Here is a 19,631-nt window from a genome sequence, read left to right as displayed (position 1 = left end):
CGGTGATATTTTTATACTCAGATCAAAAACAAAGTCAAACTAAGGTGAGTTTTCAAAAAATCGTTTATGATGTTTGCTTCCGTAGCCAAAGGTCAGTAGCTGGTTTTATGAACACCTTAATAACTAACTAAATATATTTTATTTTATACACGCTATCTTACCTTTTTCAGGGAAAGTTAACATCAGGCAAGCGACCGGTCGTAAAAACTTCACTAAATCTCTTTACAGAATGTTAAAAAGATTTAAGAACAAAATCACGTTGTACCTACCCTAGTCAACGTGGGATAAGGACAGAGGACAGGAAATAGCGAGATACGCTATAGTCTCGCATTACGAATAAACGTAATTCTAAATTCTGATGAAAAACGCAACTCGGTAACAAAAAATAAAAATAGTTTATTGAATTATTTACAAAGATACAACAAATACAATCTTAATCGACGTTATCGCCATCCTTTACAGTATTATCGCTTGACAGTACTGTTTAAGAGGTTCAAACAGTTTCAAGTAGCAGCGCTATTCCTTGTCCACCACCGATACACGCGGAACCGATACCTCTCTTGAGACCACGACGTCTGAAACATGAAAAAATAAGAATAATGTTCAGTAATTCTTTCGGTTCAAAACTTCGATTAGTTCACAGTCATGTAGGTCTTTTTTGCAGAGGGAAAACGCATTCGGATACTCGATTTTCCTCGGAAAGGAAATGTCAGGCTATGTACTTAGTGTGTCCACTATGCGCGAATAGACAGTAGCAGGCTTAACAACTTTTTCAGAGAAAAGTCCAACATCCTATTACTAACAGCGCCCGATGTTGCTTAACTTCGGCGATCGGGCGCTTTCGAGTCATGTAGGCGTTTTATTTATCGAGTTAAACTTTGTACGATCATTATGTATCTAGAATCTGTGATAATTGTTGTTTGTCATTTTATATTGGATGTCATGTTAGATACAATCTAAAGACTCATTCTATAGATAAAATCGGTCTTATATTGATAAGGTATCCAAATGACACAAACAATTGATCCACACAAATGAAAAAAAAATTAACTTGTAGGTACTCGTAAAAGTTTTATCTAAAATGATCATGCTACTTTTCTTTCGTAACTAATGTTAAAATCGTATTTATTACATACTGAAACACTCTAATAGGTACTCATTTAATTACAACGAATTAAAACGGTATCATGACGTCACTGCACTGCACTTCATACTAAAATGTGTTTTTGGCATTTCATAAAGAGTAGCTGACTTGACTCTAATTGGCTTTTTTCTCGTTTCTGCGTGTCATGCTTTGGCACAAAATGACACTAATTAAAATCAAGGCTCAATAAAGCAGTTAATAGTCATTTACCTGAGTTCATGAGCCAAATGAGCAGTAATCCTAGCTCCCGACGCTCCAACAGGGTGTCCCATGGCAATCGCTCCTCCGTTCACGTTCAGCTTGTTCTGGTCCAAGCCTAGCTCCTTGACGCAAGCCAGAGTTTGAGACGCGAAGGCTTCGTTGATCTGGGATAAAACAATTAATTAGTTTTTTAGTATACCTCCTACTAATATTATAATGCGAAAGTTTGTGTGAATGTATGTATGGATGTTTGTTACTCTTTCATGTAAATACTATTGAACCGATTACGATGAAATTTAGTATATAGGTAGCTGAAGATCCAGTATAACACATAGGCTTTTTATCCTGGAGTTCCCGAAGGGTCGGGATTTACACGGGAAGGGTTTCCACGCGGACGAAGTCGCGGGCGGCCTCTAGTGATACATACTTTTAAGACTGTAAGATGCGTTGCATGTTTGACTTGCTGCTAAGGCTGAAATTTTACCTAAGATCAGATTTACGTATCTGATTTGATCTCTAACGAAAAAACATATAGCACGTACCTTCTGATGTGTATCTCAATTAGATCATCAAAGGTACAATAGTACGATCTACTTATCACTCTATTTGTCACATTTTCGAGGACGTTATACTATATGTAGTAGGTACATTTGTTTTTTAAGTCATCGTGAAATCTTATTAGATTTCTTATTTCTTCGCTATTATCTTAGTAACTACATCGTTTCGTGACTAATCGCTTTGCTAGACAATGTGATCCAAAGGTCATCACTATTGTACATTTTTAGTTTAAAAATAATTTAACATACTTCATTATCATCATTACCATATTTTTGCTTTACACATTGTATTTTGTTGCTACATTATCTATTAATCTTAATTTTGTATGTTGAGAGTTTAGTCTAGTTTATGAGAGAGTTAGCTATATTTAGAAAATATATTCCTTCAAAAAACTGTACTTACATGCATAGGAACGAACTAAACTAGTCAATTTTTTAAACCGGTGTTATATGAATGATCACACGTAGATTCGTCAGCCCAAATTAACAAGGGAAAATACCTGTTCTAAAGAATTCACTGTACTTACGTAAACTGTATAATCTGAAACCCAGGTTTCTCTACTACAAAATAACTGTCAACTGCCTTATCAGATAAAATTTTAACAGTAATTTTCATACATTTACTTTATCTACCGGTTTGGGTACCCGACACTTATTCACAAGCCTTCACGGCAAGCATTTGCAATATCATCAGACGACAGACACCTTACCTCAATCAAATCAATATCATCAAGCTTAAGTCCAGTGGCTGACAGCAGGCTCTGTATGGCCGGCACTGGTCCGATGCCCATGATGCTGGGGTCTACTCCCACGAACGACCAGCCCAACAGTCTCACTAGAGGAGTGAAGCCGTGCTGCTTGACTGCTCCCTCGGTGGCCAGGACTAGGGCACCGGCACCGTCGTTGATACCCTAGATGTAATAGAGTAAAGTTATTTTTATTAAATACTACTGTAGCTGTGTCTATCTTGAGGTTACGAAATATAGACCAGCTAGGCAAAAAGTAGTGCTTTTAGACAAGCCTGTATGACGCTATGATGAGACAGACGAAAATATTAGAATAATTTAGAAAATTAGCCAAACAGTATCATGATCTAAAGAGAGATTAGATATTTTCAAGACATTTTATGCCTTGGTGATAGTTAGTTGAGTAGTTTTTATGGACCCAACTATTCCTGTAATTATTATTATTTAATATTTCCCGCATTTAGGAACTTTGGCGTGCAGTGGGACAGTGATGGGTTAAAAAAACCACAAGTTCGCCCTTATGATGTAAGAAACCTCTAAAATTCTGACTCAAATATCGCGTATTGTTCCTTGTACGTTTATAGAGATATTAAATAAGTTGCTTCTAAAATGTTTACTTACGGAAGAATTGCCAGCAGTTCCGACGCCTCCCTTCCGGAACATAGCGGGCAGTTTGCTGAGCATCTCCGTGGTGGTGTCAGGGCGAGGGTGTTCGTCCACATCGATGATCTTCTCCTGCTTCCTGACTTTTATGGTGACGGGAGTCATCTCCGCTTTGAATACACCCGCGTCTTGAGCTGCGGGGAGAGATTTATTTAATAACGCTTTGAAAAAGAAAGCGAATTCAGTCTGATCGACAAAATCAGTCTGAGTTCGCTTTCTTTTCGTATCTTTAAACGGATCATGTTCTACGTATAAAGATGACTTCCACACTAAAAATAATCTTGGAAACGAATCCCTACTTTTTCTCAACCTATAAGTACTCCAGATGCTGCACTACATTATTATTGCGAAAATTTGTAGGTATATAAAGCTAATAAAGCTAAACTGCTAAACCTTCAGATAAAAATAGGTAACGTCATAATGTAGGTATCCCGGGGAGCACGTAAGACTATAGGAACATTGTCAACATTCTTTCAAAATCTAGAATGAATAACGATACCTACTTAAAAATAACAGTCTGACCACAACTCACCAGCCTTCCACCTCTGCTGCGACTGCAAAGAGAACTGATCGACCTCAGTCCTGGTCAGCCCATACTTCTCCGCTAAATTCTCAGCTGTCTGAGGCATGGTGAAGTTGCAGTACGTGTCCAGACTGCTCGCAGCCAGCGCGTCTTCGAACGGCACCTTCACGCCGAGGTTCACGCCGAAACGAACGTTCCTCACCACGAAGGGAACAGCTGACATGTTCTCTGTTCCACCTGCTAGGGAGACTTCAGCTGCTCCTGTGATTATGTCCTGGAAATTTTGTTATTGATAGATGTTTGTTTCTGTTAACGATTTTGTTGGTGATTGGAGCAAGTGTTTGCGATCGTAGTGTTTGGTTCTTGATCTCTATACGCCCTCATAGGAAAAGAAATGATTTTGAGTACTTACGTAGTCTTTGATTTAAATATTCAACAAAAGTCGGTTTGAAGACTTAAAAAAAAAGAAGATTTATCGACATTCGCAGATGTATCGAGCGTCTTTCTGCTAATATGGCTACTTCAGCAACAATTAACAGCTTTTGGATTAAGATGGATGCCGTGCACGAATTAGTACTGTGTTTGAAACTTTGTGTTATAGACAGGAATCATGCAAAGAGTGATTTTAAAATCAGGAGTGAAAAATGAATTCTCGATATTTTTTAAGTTGTTGTCGGCAAGAATAATTATTCTAAAGAAGGAAAGAAGCTGTTACCTGAGCACTATTGACAACAGCCTGGAAGCCAGAACCACATAGTCTGTTGATGCCCAACGCTGGTTTCTCTTGAGGAATACCAGCCTTGAGAGCCGCGTGACGAGGAGCCAGACCACCATCAGATGTGCCGCTGAACTGGACATAACAAAATATTAAGTTAGTAAACTTATTATTACGTGGTAACAGGAGACATGTCTTGTTTTAAATATAAAAACTCCTACAATACTAGTAATCTTGTTTAGTTACTCCTTCATATAAATTATTTAGGTCGGTGGTCCAATTTCAAGTTCGAATCCCACCAGATCTTTGTACCCTTGAGTCGCAAGTGATGTAGAATATCTTAAATACAGTCTTTTTCGCAAACTGCAATCATGCAAGACGCATGCAAAGTCCCGAACATGTACTTAGCCAGCGTGGTGGACTCAAGGCCTACCCCCGCCCTTGTTTGGACGAGACCCTTGCCTTGCAGTAGGACAGGACAGTAACGGTTTAAAAACCGGTGTCTAAAGCTTACTTACGCCATTCACTTGTCCAATGTTGACAGTGTCGATGACATCAGGTGCGACGTTGCCAGCCTTCATCGCGTCCTTGGCGGCGATAGCCAGCAGGTCTGACGGAAGAATGTCCTTCAACGCTCCCCCCATCTTGCCGAATGGCGTGCGCTTGGCAGCCACTATGAAGATACCTGGCAAAGAGTAACTCATATCATATCTGATAGAAGAAAACTTAACTATTGAGAGATTTATAAAACTTATGAAATGTAAACTTCTATGCTACCATCCTACTAATATTATAAATGCGTGTATTTATAGATTTATGTATATGTTTGAAACTCTTTAACGCAAAAAACTAGATATTGAAGACATTTTAATGAAATCTGATACCTATAGGTACCTGCATTTCGTTTACCTGGAATATCACAAGATGCTTTTTGCTCTGGGCATTCCTTTTGCGAAATCTAGAAAAGTAGCTGATTGATTTCATTGTAACACCCACATACTTTATCCATACAATTACATCCATATTAATAAATGTAAGTAGGTACACGAAAGTTATATTTTTTCAATGTATCTTTCAAAGGTCCTTTATTTTATGATGGTCATATTATGAAGGTATCAACATTTTTACTACAATTAACGTAATAAAACAAGAAAAATACTAAAAACATAATCAGCTAAACGTTAAAGAGCAAAATATCGTATTTTAATTCATTGCTTTTTATAGAAGAAATTACGAATGTAAATAAACCGGCCGGCCTCATATCTACTGGACATTGACCCCGTTGCGAAAGTTTCACAATATTAATGTTATCTTTATGGTGAAGTGATAAAGGTTAAATTCGCTTGTCACACACATTGGACCCATACTTGTTGTGATAGCAAACGATTGAATAGAATTAAAACTGTAGAATAGAATGAACAGATATTCGAACTATTTTTGTTTTAACCGATTCATTGCCACCTTCATTTTCGTGAACAATTCAGCCAGGCCCCATTCATTGGTCGGTGGCTCACCATTTGAGCCATCGGCCTCCCTGAAGGATGACTCAACTGATGAGTCATTGGCTCCTTGTAATGATTTAATGCTTTTCGCCATCATTCGAGCCAGTCTGACAACCAGAAACGTGTTACTGTGTTCTCCTATTCGAATTTGTGGATAATAAAAGTTAATATGGCGTTTCAAGGTAGTATTTGTTGGTTTTAATGAAATATTGCAGAGGTAGTAAACATTTTAGTAGTATTCAATCATTATTTATTATTGTAATATTATTTGTAGATAATCAGGACTACGACGATTTTACTGAATGTAGCCAGGCAATGTTTACTGATTTCCATGATCAACAAATTGAAGATAAAGAAAATCAAGGTTTTCCAAGCTGTAGTCAATCGATTTTACAAAAAAGTGTACAAGATGTTTTGCGGCAGTTATACAAAAGGTTTATGACACCTGACTAATAAAAATATTCTCTAAATTGAAGGGCCAGGTCTGATATTCACGGAAATGTTTAATGAGATCTGAAAAATGGTAGTTTAAGTGTTTTTTTTTTTTAATATCCGTTTTTATACAATTTTGGTTTGACTCACCAATTGAGCCATCGGCCTTCCTAAAGGTTTTTTAATGACTCAACTGTTGAGTCATTGGCCATGAATCGGTTAAAACAAAAAAGTGAATGAATGAAAGAACGAAATCGTAAAGAAAGTGAAAAAAAAACTTTGTCGAACTGTTTTGAGTGTTCCATTTTTAAACTAAATCAAGGTCAGCCATGTTGCTTTTAATTTAACCAATATTATCAACAACACATCCCAAAACCAGATGTTTTATTCAAAATGTTGTTACAAAATAAATAAAACTTACCTTTATTAATAGCGACAGCCATTTTGTATTAACAATTCACACGTCTTTAAGGCAACAATTCACGACTGTTGTGAATTAACACATTTTTATCACACACACTTGTATCTTGCGTGAGTAATCCACGGTGTAATCTTATTGAACGTTCGCTCGTTGTAAATATTGATAGCGCACTGATCAACTGTATGAACTTGTTTAAAGTCCACTGGAGTCTTTGCCCGCATACATACTAATTTACATAATTTATTATTGCAGTTCTTTAATTTAGTGTGTTTCGGCTTTACCTATGTATTGGTAATTATATTAAAATCAGAAATGTTACTTTGTATAGTAGGTAAATAATATTAAACATAAGTTTTTCAGTAAACTAGCGTTTATTCTTAGAGGTAAAATCTGCCGATAAATTTTTGGCATTTAACGGACGAAGAGAATTCTATGAAATTTTAATTTTAAAATCATATAATTTGGCGAGAATAACAACACAGTAGGTAAATATTTTTTTATTGAGATAAAGTAATGCATGGATAAAATCATTCTTATCATTTATTTAAGCTAGATATTTTATGCCATAGTAAATTTTATGACACAGTTTCAAGTAGCACGGCGATGCCTTGTCCACCGCCGATGCATGTTGCACCAATACCATACTTTAATCCTCGACGTCTGCAAATAAAACAAACTTAATAGACGCTTGTCTTCATGTAAAATACAACTTGTAGGTACCTAACTTTAGTATAAACTACATAATAATTAAATTAAGGAACACGGGCACGCTTCCAAGGTAAAAAAAGAAAAATAAATTTTTATCGGCTTAAGATTCACGAATAAGTGTCGGATTTATAACCTATCAGAAAGAAATTTAAAAATTGCAGTTGTTTGAAAATATATAAAATGTGAAATTCTGACTACTGGTACATTATGCTACTCATTAAAAAGTGCTGAAACTACGGCTAATCTTGTTTAAAATATAAATACAATAAACCTTTAAAATAAAAATCATTAAAATCTACATAAACCTTCACAGTTTAGCACCTTAGTTCATGTGTTAAATGCACAGTGATCCTGGCTCCAGACGCCGCTGCAGGATGTCCCACAGCGATGGCTCCACCGTTCATGTTCACCCTCTCCTCGTCTACTCCTAACTCTATGATCGTGGCTAAAGCTTGGGCTGCGAACTGCTCGTTAATCTAAAACAGATACTATTATTAAACATTTTGGCTGGTAGTTTGGAAGGTGTGGGATTCTGAGAGACTGTGTGTATGTGCATTACCATATATATACATTATACATACGTCATACTACACCATTCAGGCAATTGAACCTGCTTACCTACCTATTGAATTTTTGATCAAATAAATTAAACTTATTATTAATTAATTCTTGACAGTTTTTTTGGAACCGACTGACTTTTACGCCGTTTAATTAAAAGCGGAGAAAGATAAAAAAATACTTAAAAGAAAATAAATTAAACAATAGGTAAATGTCTAGATGATAATAAAGTCCCTCACCTCAACCATATCAACATCATCCAGCCTCAGTCCAGTAGCCTGCATCAGCTTCTGTACAGCAGGCACGGGTCCCAGCCCCATGACTCTCGGCTCCACACCAGCGTGAGCCCAGCCCAGGACCCTCGCTAGTGGAGTCAGGTGGTGCTGTTCCACTGCTTCTTCGCTGGCCAGGATTATTGCGCCGGCTCCGTCGTTTATACCCTTGAGGATCAACGTACATAACTTTTTATTGCATCCGTTGATGACCAGTGGACACCGCCTATCCAGAACGTCAAGCAAATCAAGGAATATTGATTGTGTGACACATTAAATCCCCTGTCATATTACAAAATAAATGTTTATCGATTTTAGTGTTATGTCTCCCGGTGTGTATACTTTAAATATAGGCTGCGTATTTCATTTATTATTTATTTTATGTAGTTTAATGTGATTTCAATATTTTTTTTCTCACTTGAGAACATCATGATAGCTGACAAAACTTTTGTAATCAATATTTATATTGCCTGTTGCCTACATAGGCATTTATATTGTCAACTGTATTAAACTGTTATTTTTAACATTAAACATATTCAAGATTTAAATAATATTGAATACCATGTTTGTCTTAAGGCTTAAGGCTCTATCCCCTTTGTGATTCAGTGGTAGATTCAGTAATTCTATCATAATTAATGACAGCATTTGTTCTAAATGAATAAATGCACTTCTTTTACAATTTCAGCAGTAATAAAATAGTATTTCTGAAGTACTAACAGTAGAATTGCCAGCAGTACCGACTCCTCCAGTTCGGAACATGGCTGGTAGTTGGCTGAGAGACTCCATGGTGGTGTTGGGTCGAGGGTGATCGTCTTCCTCTACCACTTGTTCCTTGGAACCGGTCCGCACTGTCACCGGTGAAAGCTCAGTCTTGAACACACCTTTGTCGTGACCTGGTGACCATTTATGAAAATATCTTAGTTTAAACAATTAATAGCGTGCAGAAATTCTAATAAATCGGTAAAAACATTACTAGCTTTCTCATTTTTAAAGATAAACAATATCTATTCTGTCTTCATCAACCAAAAGGGCTTTTTTTTAAAACTTTGGTATTGATACTACTTTTTCTTTTCACTCAATCAATAATTGGCCTGAATACATCTATTGCAGATGATTAAGGTGGCGTCAGGTAGAATTAGTGCACTTTCGTTCGTGGCTGAAAAGGCCTATGCGGGAGTGGCAACCGCGACCACATTGACGACAGGCACAGAAATATGGGCAGATTGAAAACCTTGACACTAGATTAGTATCAGCTTAAAAAACATTAACAATTAAAGCTAGAATACTTACCAGCCTTCCATTTCTGCTGCGATTTCAAAGCATACTCATCGACCTGTTCCCTCTTCAACTGATAGATTTCAGCCAAGTTTTCCGCAGTCTGTGCCATCGTGAGGTTGCAATAAGAATCCCTAGCTCCAGCCGTGAGGAAGTCTTCAAACACTCGGCTACCTAGAGGAGCTCCGAAACGAACGTTCCTGACCACGAAAGGTATTGCTGACATGTTTTCTGTTCCACCTGCTAGGGAGACTTGGGCTGCTCCTAGCAGGATGTCCTGGAAGGAAGATTCGTGAAGGCGTGTTTTGTCGGAATTGAAGAGCTTTGCTAAAGATTTCTTCAAAATCTGATTCATATCTTTGCAAAGACTAGTTGAGCAAGGTCTGGCAAAACGAATAGTTTTAAGCCCGGTTTTTAACGTACGTTTGTCGGCATTTTACGTTTTTAGTCTAGCTAATAGCTATATGAACAGAAGTGAAGTGCTTTCTCGAAATGATATCGTTATCTTATTTAAAATAAATAAAATATAAATATTACAGTAATATTTTACAGAAATCATGTGTTTTTACTATAATTTGCATGTCTTCTATCGTTATAATAATGAAAAAGTTAAATATACTAATGTAAAGAAGCAATTTAAACCGAAGTTTTATTGTGTCGTTCTGAGTAAATGATAGTCATATTAAATTATTTATTTCACTACGTACTTAACTTACTACGTACTTAACGTACTACTTATTAAGTGTCAAGACCTCAAGAAGATTTTATACCTGTGCGCTATTAATGATCGCCTGGAAGCCTGAACCGCAGAGGATATTGACCCCGAGCGCTGGCTTGTCAATCGGCACGCCTGCCTTCAGTGCTGAATGACGAGGACTCAGCATCCCGTCTGATGAACCACTTATCTGGAAAGAAGGACAAATGTGACACTTCATCACTTATTTAACCGCTATTCAAATGCGGACTATGGATCTATGGAAGATGTCTTTTTGAATCAACTTATTCTGTATCCTACTGTGAATCAAAGTCCGATAAAGAAATAAAGTACCTACCTTTTAGTTTTGAAAAACATAGGTACTTAACATTTTCGTATCCAGTTTTACACTAAAACCATATCTGGCTTACGTGGGCTTTCATACGTGCTCTTTACTTAAGTCTTCATTTGTACCTACATAGGTACTATAGACCTAACATTGGTACAGCAGATTTTAAGCCATGTCAATAGCTATCACGCAATTAAAGCAACTGGCCATATCAAAATGATCATAAAAAATCTATTTCAAATCTTAAAACGCGTGGTCGTTTCTTCCACTCACCGTGTAAGCTTGTCCAACATTGACAGTGTCAATCAAACTGGGTGATACACCACCAGCTCTAAAGGCATCTCTCGCAGCCGTCGCGAGGAGCTCTGAGGGGTGAACGTCTTTGAACGATCGCCCGCTTTTAGCAAACGGCGTGCGTTTTGCTGATACTATGTATATTGCTATAAAAAGAACAAGACAAACAAAATTACAGAATTTGAATGAGTATAGATATATTTAGGTAGGTGCCAGTTTTGTTTAAGTTTTGTGTTAGTAAACCAAGATATTCTATTATTAACTCCCAAAGCTATTATTTTTGGTACTTATTTTAATGTGGTTTCTCTTCCTCATTGTATTTTTCTTTTGTCGTCAAACGACATGTTTGCTGATCTCTATCAACGCAAAAATCTTTAAATTTATTAAAAATAACATAAACGCAATAACAATTTCAAAACGCTGAAAGTACTATTAATTGTTTAATTAACCGTGTACTTACCTTTCTTTAAAACAATAGCCATGTCGAAGATTTTCACATAACACTAAAAAATATAGTCAAATTGAGAACCTCCTTCTTTTTTGAAGTCGGTTAAAAACTTATCAACCAGTCACTTTCTGCAATTAACTTACAGTCAGCAGAAAACACCTTCCATCTTGTTACACACCACACTAAGCACTAATTACTTCACCCATTAACAACCTAGAAAACCTTCGAACTATCTTTAGCACTTATTGACACAAGATACTAAAAGATTTTCATGGATTTTACCAAATCAAACGTTCCTTTCACGAACAGTCGGTGCCTTTGAGTTAATCTATCTCAATGTGCATGTTAAGAAGTTGTAAAAGATTATCTTTTAATTGTCGTTAGACAATGGCCGCACCTATTAATAACGTTTATTTTTTTAGCTTTCAAATTATCGCTAAGTTCTCAATTACATAGCGCGTAGTGACTTTGATATGCGAAGCGATCAGTAGAGCGATTCTGTCCAGTCGCTACTACTATCATCAGCCTAGCCTTTTTTCCAACTATGTTGGAGTCGGCTTCCAGTCTCACCGGATGCAGCTGAATACCAGTGTTTTATTTACGTGCAGCGACTGCCTATCTGACCTCCACAACTCAGTTACTTGGGTAGTAACACGATACCCTTTGGTAAGGCCGATGCAGTCGCAACTATTAATCCATTGAATTATTACATTTTTAAACCTTAGTTAACGCTTTTCCTGGGACGCTATTTTAGTGTATGAGGGGTCAGCCGTCAGCAAAAGCTTAAGTTAAAGATTAAGTGAACTTATCCCCTGATCGCCATAAAAATACAATCCTAAATTTAACTTTTCTATGGTCTACGTATCTACGAGAATCTAGAGTTTGACATTTTAAATGTACTGCAATAATAGATCCTAGGGCGCCCGCTAAAGGCGCTATTCAGCTTTTCGTGCAAAATAATCTTGATATAGCGGGTCTTAGACAATAGTTAGTAGGTAATATGACAATTGACCACAATAATACATAGTTAGGAGATTCTCACGATATTATTTTTAATATTTACAAAAGATATAATTATCCGTTTCCTGTTTTGTAGTAGGTAAAATACGTTTTAATCTTAATAAAGAGTTTTGTTAACATTAGACCAACCAATTGTAATTAATTAGGTACACATAACTAAAATGTATGTTGTAAAACGCTGCACAGACTATGGAGGCACGTAAAAAACCACTATCGTAAACTAGAATTAGAAATATTGTAAGAATGTTGTAAGGTACCTAATAATTACGTCGCTATTTTAATGCTCTGCTATGTGACAGGTGTTATTGTAATGCATCATAGACTCACACACCCTTGTTTAATAGGCGTTGTTTAATAAGCTAGTAATCAGGAAGAAAATTCTGTTAAAGAGTTACGTTTCTAATGCAAAAGGCCGTAGCTTGTTATTTGGACAATTTTTTGTGTTAAAATACTCGACATTATTAGGTACTTTTACTCAAGTCTAAAATTGATTACATCACTAACATGCAAAAACCCAACACGATGTAAAGAACTATATTCACAACTTACAGCTTTGAAAACAAATAATTATTGGTTAAGTTCAGGAGCAGAGTAATCTACGTATCTAATAAAAATAAGCATGCGTTTTACTCAGCTAGTTGCTTTGACTATGGATAAAAAAGTTAAAGACCTTAATAATTTTATTTATTATACAGTTTCAATCATGACCGCTAAACCCTGGCCGCCCCCTATAATGACAGCACACAGACCTCGTTTCAGGCCTCTGCGTCTGGAATTAATAAGAAAATGATATTTTTAAAAAATAACATCCGTAGCACGATTCTCTACAATTGGAACCATCTGGTATCGAGAGTTTGACGTTTATAATGTACTGCCAAAATATTTTTTACGACGCCCGCTTGAGGCGCTGAACTAATTGCCATACATTTTTTTTCGGTAGCTAGCCGGTTATCGGTAGTCTATAGTTTATAGCGGTACTGGAAACTTATCTTAACCGCAGTTGGTCGGCATAGCGAACAAAACCTAGTTCCTTTCACACTCCGGGATTCCTTGCCTAGCCCAAAACTAGTCTTTTTTTTTAACCCATTACTGTCCCACTGCTGGGCAAGGGTCTCCTCTCAAACGAGGGGGAGGGGTTAGGCCTTGAGTCCACCACGCTGGCCAAGTGCGGGTTGGGGACTTTGCATGCCCTCAATAAATGTATTAAACCAATTTTAGGCATGCAAGGTTTCCTCACGATGTTTTTCCTTCAAGTCTTCTTCGTCCTTCTTAGAGCAAATGATAATTATTTCTAACTAGCTGACCCGCGCAACTTCGCTTGCGTCACATAAGAGAATCATAATTTTCCCCGTTTTTGTAACATTTTTCACTGATACTCTGCTCTTATTGGTCGTAGCGTGATGATATATAGCCTATAACCTTCCTCAATAAATGGGCTATCTAACACTGAAAGAATTTTTCAAATCGGACCAGTAGTTCCCGAGATTAGCGCGTTCAAACAAACAAACAAACAAACAAACAAACAAGCTCTTCAGCTTTATAATATTAGTATAGATACACACAAAAGTTCGAAAAGACATTAGTGTGCTGCCTCGGGTACGAACTGATCCACTTCGAAACAAAGCACCCTCTTTTCCCTAATTATCGCTAAAGCACCCTCTTTTCTTTTCGCTAAATCACAGAGTAAAACTAAACATACCTCAGTTCATAAGTAAGATGTGATATAATCCTGGCCCCCGACGCACCGGACGGGTGTCCAATAGCAAGGGAGCCGCCGTCCACGTTGAGCTTGTCTGTGTCCACCTTCAGCTGTTTCGCAGCTGACACTATCACGGTCGCGTAGGTTTCATGGATCTGGATAGCGAAAATACAGGTGGATCCAGTACATTCTCGGTCATACTATTTTTTCCACAAATTTACAGCTCTTTTTTACCCGCTAATATGATCCCAAGCATCGTGCTTATCATACGTAAAGTACCTATCACTAAAGAAGAATGCCGTTTACTACGATACCTATTAACTTAATTTGCTAAGTTCATATCCACACATTATGTTACTTTGTTGCACCTGATGTAGAACATTTCCCATATGAATAACATAACGATTTACCCGCAACTCCTGTAGTCTGACAACTTAGTAAAGGGCCATGGCATGAACAATTTATCATGAATACAATTACAAGTAGCTGTATCAAACAGGGCCACCGTCAGCTGCATTTATAAGCCCGCACAGAAAACTCTCTACTCAGTTGTTGGACTATACAATGAACCACTCCATAAAAAATCCAGTAGAACAACCTCAAAGCAATGCTTGTGTATTCTTACCTCAATTAAATCCATATCATCAATGGTATACCCGGTAGTTCTAAGCAGGCTCTGTACCGCAGGGATGGCAGCCTCTCCAGCTAGTTTCGGTTCGACTCCCACTCGCGACCAGCCTACTATCCGGGACAGTGGCTTCAGGTTGTGCTGCTTAAGAGCTTCTTCGCTTGCCAGGACTATTGCTGCAGCACCGTCGTTGATACCCTGGTGAAAAAGAGATATATTAGGTCGGGGAAAAAGTCTTTTCGCATTATAGTATGTATGAACCTGTAATAAAATCTCTTTGGCTTCAAAAATCACAAATGGGTACACGTATGGAAAATATTTTATTATAAGTTCAGGATCCCAAAGCTGGCAATAACCCCTTAATAGGCGATGGAGTTTTTTGTGGGGGCGATAGTGGCGACAATAGAGATTAAGAAAAAAAAAATTTTTATGTAAAGAGGGCGCTAGAGATGTTTTTTCTTGGAAAAGATATGGTGTCAATGTGATTTATACTATCCATGGTGAATAATGTTTTAAACAATAATGTGTCTGTCTGTCTTTAACAGTACTTTGAGATGTAACAGTAGGCTTTCAGCCTAACAGACGAGTTAGACGGCTGGATGTTTATCTCACTGTGATAAGACTAAGTTGACACTGTATACAATATTGATCTACAAAATACAACCATCACGTCTCATAAAATATTCATAATTTTAACTCTGTCTGTCTGTTACTCAATCACACCTAAACTACTGAACCAATTTGCATGAAATTACGTATGAAGATCTTTTAATAACCGAGAATGGACATAGGCTACTTTATCCCGGGAAAATGACGCATTCCCATGGGAAAATTCAGGTGGTGGACGAAGTCGCGGGTAAAAGCTTGTATTTAGAGCTAGAGTATACAGAAACTTACGCAGACATTCCCAGAAGTAGTGACTCCTCCATTAAACAAGGCAGGTAGTTGACTGAGCTGCTCCAACGTGATGTCAGGTCGAGGCTGCTCGTCCCTCTCCATGAGGACCTCCTTGCCTTTCCTCGTCAGAGTCACTGGGACCAGCTCGGAGTCGAATCTGCCGTTGTCATTCGCTAAACAGAAGTACATATTTTAGACTCTTACTATCCTTATACTAACCCGAAGATATAGGCAGAGCTTTATGAAATACACCCGCGTTTCGTCATTTATACAAATCAAAAAGAGCTAGTAACCTATACTACGAGACTATTTTAAATGCTTTGTACGAATAGGGGGCGAGTTTATTTACTTAAACTCCGGGCGACTGCTTTATCAGAAGTCGGATACACAACCTACCCACATAGCAGCCACAATTTCATTCATACAATAAAGATTTTCCCTCTCATTCATAAACACTCTATAAACGAATTTTAGTTATGAAACTACTATATGTTTTCTCTCTTTCATTTCGCTAAAGAGTGAAAGAAACAAAACACTTTATAAGCCTTTTTATAAGGTTTATTTATAAACTCACCATCCTTCCATCTTCTCTGTGACCTAACAGTAAACTCATCAGCCTCGCTCCTAGTGACTCCGTACTTAACCGCCACAGCATCAGACGTCTGCAGCAGCCACATACCACAGTACGAGTCATAGTTGCTCGTGGACAAGAAGTCGACTAACTGTAGCTGTTTGCCCAGGGGAGTGCCGAAACTTAAGCCGTAAACCAAGTGAGGTTTCTAATATAAAAAATACCACTAGTACTTTACTTACCTAGGAATGGATCCCAAGACCGCATAATCAGAAGCCGGATACACTACCTCCCCACAAAAGCAGCCACAATTTTATTCATACAATAAAGATTTTCCCTCTTATTCATAAACACTTTATAAACCTATTTTAGTTATGAAACTACTATATGTTTTCTCTCTTTCATTTTGCTAAAGAGTGAAAGAAACAAAACACTTTATAAGCCTTTTTATAAGGTTTATTTATAAACTCACCATCTTTCCATCTTCTCTGAGACCTGACAGTAAACTCATCAGCCTCGCTCCTAGTGACTCCGTACTTAACCGCCACAGCATCAGACGTCTGCAGCAGCCACATACCACAGTACGAGTCATAGTTGCTTGTGGACAAGAAGTCGACCAACTCTAGCTGTTTGCCCAGGGGAGTGCCGAAACGTAAGCCGTAGACCAAGTGAGGAACTGAAGATAGAGTTTCCATGCCACCTGCTAGGGATATTTGTGCTGATCCTAGTAAAATTTCCTGTGGACAACGAGAGTAGTATAAGAATAGTACTTTAAAAGAGGCGGTGTTGGGTCTATGTATGCCTCTGTCAAAAAAAAGGTCAAGTTCGTAAAGAATGTAACTCTTTATTCCTTACGATGCTATGTACAGATGCGTAAGACGTAAGGCATATAAGAAATACATTTTATATCGAACGGTCATGTGGTCAAGATCTTCTTCTTTAGTGTGTTGGTAAAAATTGCGCTAATGCTCATCTATGGCTTTGAAGTCTGTCTACAACTATAAGGGCCAGTACCTCTGCCTATGAATGAGACTAGAAAAATATTTTCTAGATAAAGTGACATTAATATCAACACCATAGTCAAAATTGCATCTGAGAAGCCATCTGTTGCTTATCATGAAACCGTGAAGCCAGGTCTAAGTTTATGCTGTCTACTTAACCATCAGAATAACATACCTCTGTACTCACGATGAGGGCGCTGAGAGCAGAGCCTGACATCAGGTTCATGCCCAGCACGGGCTTGTCGTGAGGGATCCCGGCCTTCAGCGCCGCGTGACGTGGTGACATGCCGGTCACGCTCAGTGGACTTATCTGTTATCATAAGAAAAAGTTTATGAAGAAGAATTTAGTGAAAGAGACTGATGTTGGCTGATGAAGTGTTTTGAATATGTCAGAATTCTATAGTAGATAAAATAATGCATAGCATATTGATATCGATCGTTAAGACGGTAGTCTAATAATATAGAATGCAAAAACTTATGCATAGTTTTTATTCATGTATCAGTAGCTCCCAATGTCACGCACATCAAAAATTATTCCTAAACTATTAATGCTAAGAAGTTTTAGGTTTCAAGTTTCGCAGACTACCTAACGAGATCACGAGTTTGCGATTGTTTGCATATCTTTGCGCAGTTATTTTTTTATTGCGACCAAAATTTTCAAATAAATGGCCCAAAACTGGTTACAAAAATCAAAACCAAAAAGTAAAAGTTGTTAACCTGACCGATATTGACGGTATCTACATCGTGAGGGGCGACGCCCGCGGCCTTCAGGGCTGCTGCGGCGGCCGTGGCGAACAGGTCCTCGGCCAGGACATCTCGGAGACTACCACCGAACTTGCCGAACGGTGTTCTTTTACCTGCTACTATGAATACCCCTAAAAAAAACATTTTAACATTACATTTACCTACATTTCATTTCTATTTCCAGACGAACTGACTTACAGGTCTGCTCCCATAAATAATTCGATTTCCTTTTTCAGTCTTTTACGGATTGAATTTTCAATAAGTGCCTTCAAAACTATTGCCATGTCTTCAACTATCTAGCTGTTCAATTTAATCTAAATCGGTTTCGCAGTTTTGTCGCAAATGCGTTACAGACAGATAGACCTTTATCGCCCCGAAACTTTTCTAGGTAGGTAGAATGTGTTTGAAGATAGACCTTTTCATTCTTAATACAGTAGACACCTATGGATTTAGACTTCTTTAGTTGCCTATTACCTACTATTACTTACACCTAGGTGTTTGACGTAGGTAGAATAAATAAACCAACATAATGTTGACCTCTGAATAATAAAGAATTTAAGCTTCACACGTTTTAATGAACCTATTATTTTCTAGGCGGGATTTTCCTGTTTTAGTTCACAACAATGTTATACCTAGATATTAACGATCTTATTCATAAAAAGTTATCACACACCTAAAGGACTCTCTATCGAAGTCTAAATTACGATAAGGATTTAATTACAGCCACAGATTCTATTTTCCATGCAAAATCCTAATCATTCCCGCGTTAATCTACTATTTTGCAAAAAAATAAATTATCTCGATCAATCAATAGTCAGTCTCCAGGTCTCCAGTGTCACATAGGAACAAAGCTACATAGAGTTGTTAAGACATTAACCTCTTTTGCGACCAGCAGTCGAGTAATTATAATGCACAAAATACAAACGATCATAAATATTAGAACTTTAATCTTTCATAATTTTATTTCACTGACACAAACAGTCTTGCCGATTGCCGCCTGCCGGTATATTTTTTTTTATTTGATCCTGGCTGCAAGCCGTATTCTGCCATTAACACGGTATTAAAAAATAATTAATATAGTTATAAGACGCATTATCTGGACCACTTAAAAATATGTATTATCGTTATTCCTTAATAACACAATAGTTTATTAAATTAATTTTAAAAAGCTAAACGATTCAAACATAACAAAATACTTTCAAAATTAAAAAGTATAACCAGCTTACCTTTTTTAATAGCAGCGGCCATTGCCACAGCCTCAATGAGTCGAGATCAAATTTATATTATTTTCAGAACACTACGCGTCACTTCGGTGTTGTATATTCAACTGGACTTTTAAAATAAAATACTTAACCATGAGAAACAGGTGTCAGACTGATTAATACAAGAGTTATTCGTAACATGTCAGGCTTAATAAAATTGTATACATAATATCACATTTGTTATAGTTACACGAAGGTGTAGGCAGAGGTACACCCGCGTTTCGCCATCAATAATGTTAGTATAGTTGTGTAATAGGCAGCCGTACTGTAAGAGTATTTTTAATATTAATTAGAAAAGTCCAATAGC

General features: G+C 37.4%; 3 protein-coding genes across 3 annotated transcripts; all 3 read right to left on the bottom strand.

Moving 5' to 3' along the window:
* Nucleotides 1-372: 372 nt before the first annotated feature.
* Nucleotides 373-7,087, bottom strand: LOC142979897 (3-ketoacyl-CoA thiolase, mitochondrial-like). Its single transcript, XM_076125124.1, has 8 exons — nucleotides 6,905-7,087; nucleotides 5,068-5,234; nucleotides 4,550-4,684; nucleotides 3,844-4,108; nucleotides 3,270-3,445; nucleotides 2,613-2,813; nucleotides 1,355-1,509; nucleotides 373-575 (listed from the first exon to the last, which is right to left on the bottom strand). The coding sequence occupies exons 1-8, from the start codon at nucleotides 6,924-6,926 to the stop codon at nucleotides 494-496; spliced, it is 1,203 nt and encodes a 400-aa protein (XP_075981239.1). The 5' UTR covers nucleotides 6,927-7,087; the 3' UTR covers nucleotides 373-493.
* A 340-nt stretch (nucleotides 7,088-7,427) lies between these two features.
* On the bottom strand, nucleotides 7,428-12,013 carry LOC142979899 (3-ketoacyl-CoA thiolase, mitochondrial-like). The gene is made up of 8 exons (XM_076125125.1): nucleotides 11,515-12,013; nucleotides 11,034-11,200; nucleotides 10,488-10,622; nucleotides 9,733-9,994; nucleotides 9,160-9,335; nucleotides 8,410-8,610; nucleotides 7,934-8,088; nucleotides 7,428-7,564 (listed from the first exon to the last, which is right to left on the bottom strand). Exons 1-8 carry the CDS (start codon nucleotides 11,534-11,536, stop codon nucleotides 7,480-7,482), a joined length of 1,203 nt encoding a protein of 400 aa, XP_075981240.1. The 5' UTR covers nucleotides 11,537-12,013; the 3' UTR covers nucleotides 7,428-7,479.
* A 1,028-nt stretch (nucleotides 12,014-13,041) lies between these two features.
* LOC142979938 (3-ketoacyl-CoA thiolase, mitochondrial-like) lies at nucleotides 13,042-19,391 on the bottom strand. Its single transcript, XM_076125177.1, has 8 exons — nucleotides 19,289-19,391; nucleotides 18,036-18,193; nucleotides 17,494-17,628; nucleotides 16,790-17,054; nucleotides 15,747-15,919; nucleotides 14,847-15,047; nucleotides 14,222-14,376; nucleotides 13,042-13,291 (listed from the first exon to the last, which is right to left on the bottom strand). Exons 1-8 carry the CDS (start codon nucleotides 19,308-19,310, stop codon nucleotides 13,210-13,212), a joined length of 1,191 nt encoding a protein of 396 aa, XP_075981292.1. The 5' UTR covers nucleotides 19,311-19,391; the 3' UTR covers nucleotides 13,042-13,209.
* Nucleotides 19,392-19,631: the final 240 nt, after the last annotated feature.

The sequence above is a fragment of the Anticarsia gemmatalis genome, chromosome 17, assembly GCF_050436995.1.
Source record: "Anticarsia gemmatalis isolate Benzon Research Colony breed Stoneville strain chromosome 17, ilAntGemm2 primary, whole genome shotgun sequence".
NCBI classification, from domain to species: domain Eukaryota; kingdom Metazoa; phylum Arthropoda; class Insecta; order Lepidoptera; family Erebidae; genus Anticarsia; species Anticarsia gemmatalis.
Note: the sequence above shows the minus strand (reverse complement) of the source record. Positions and strands in the feature narration are given on the sequence as shown.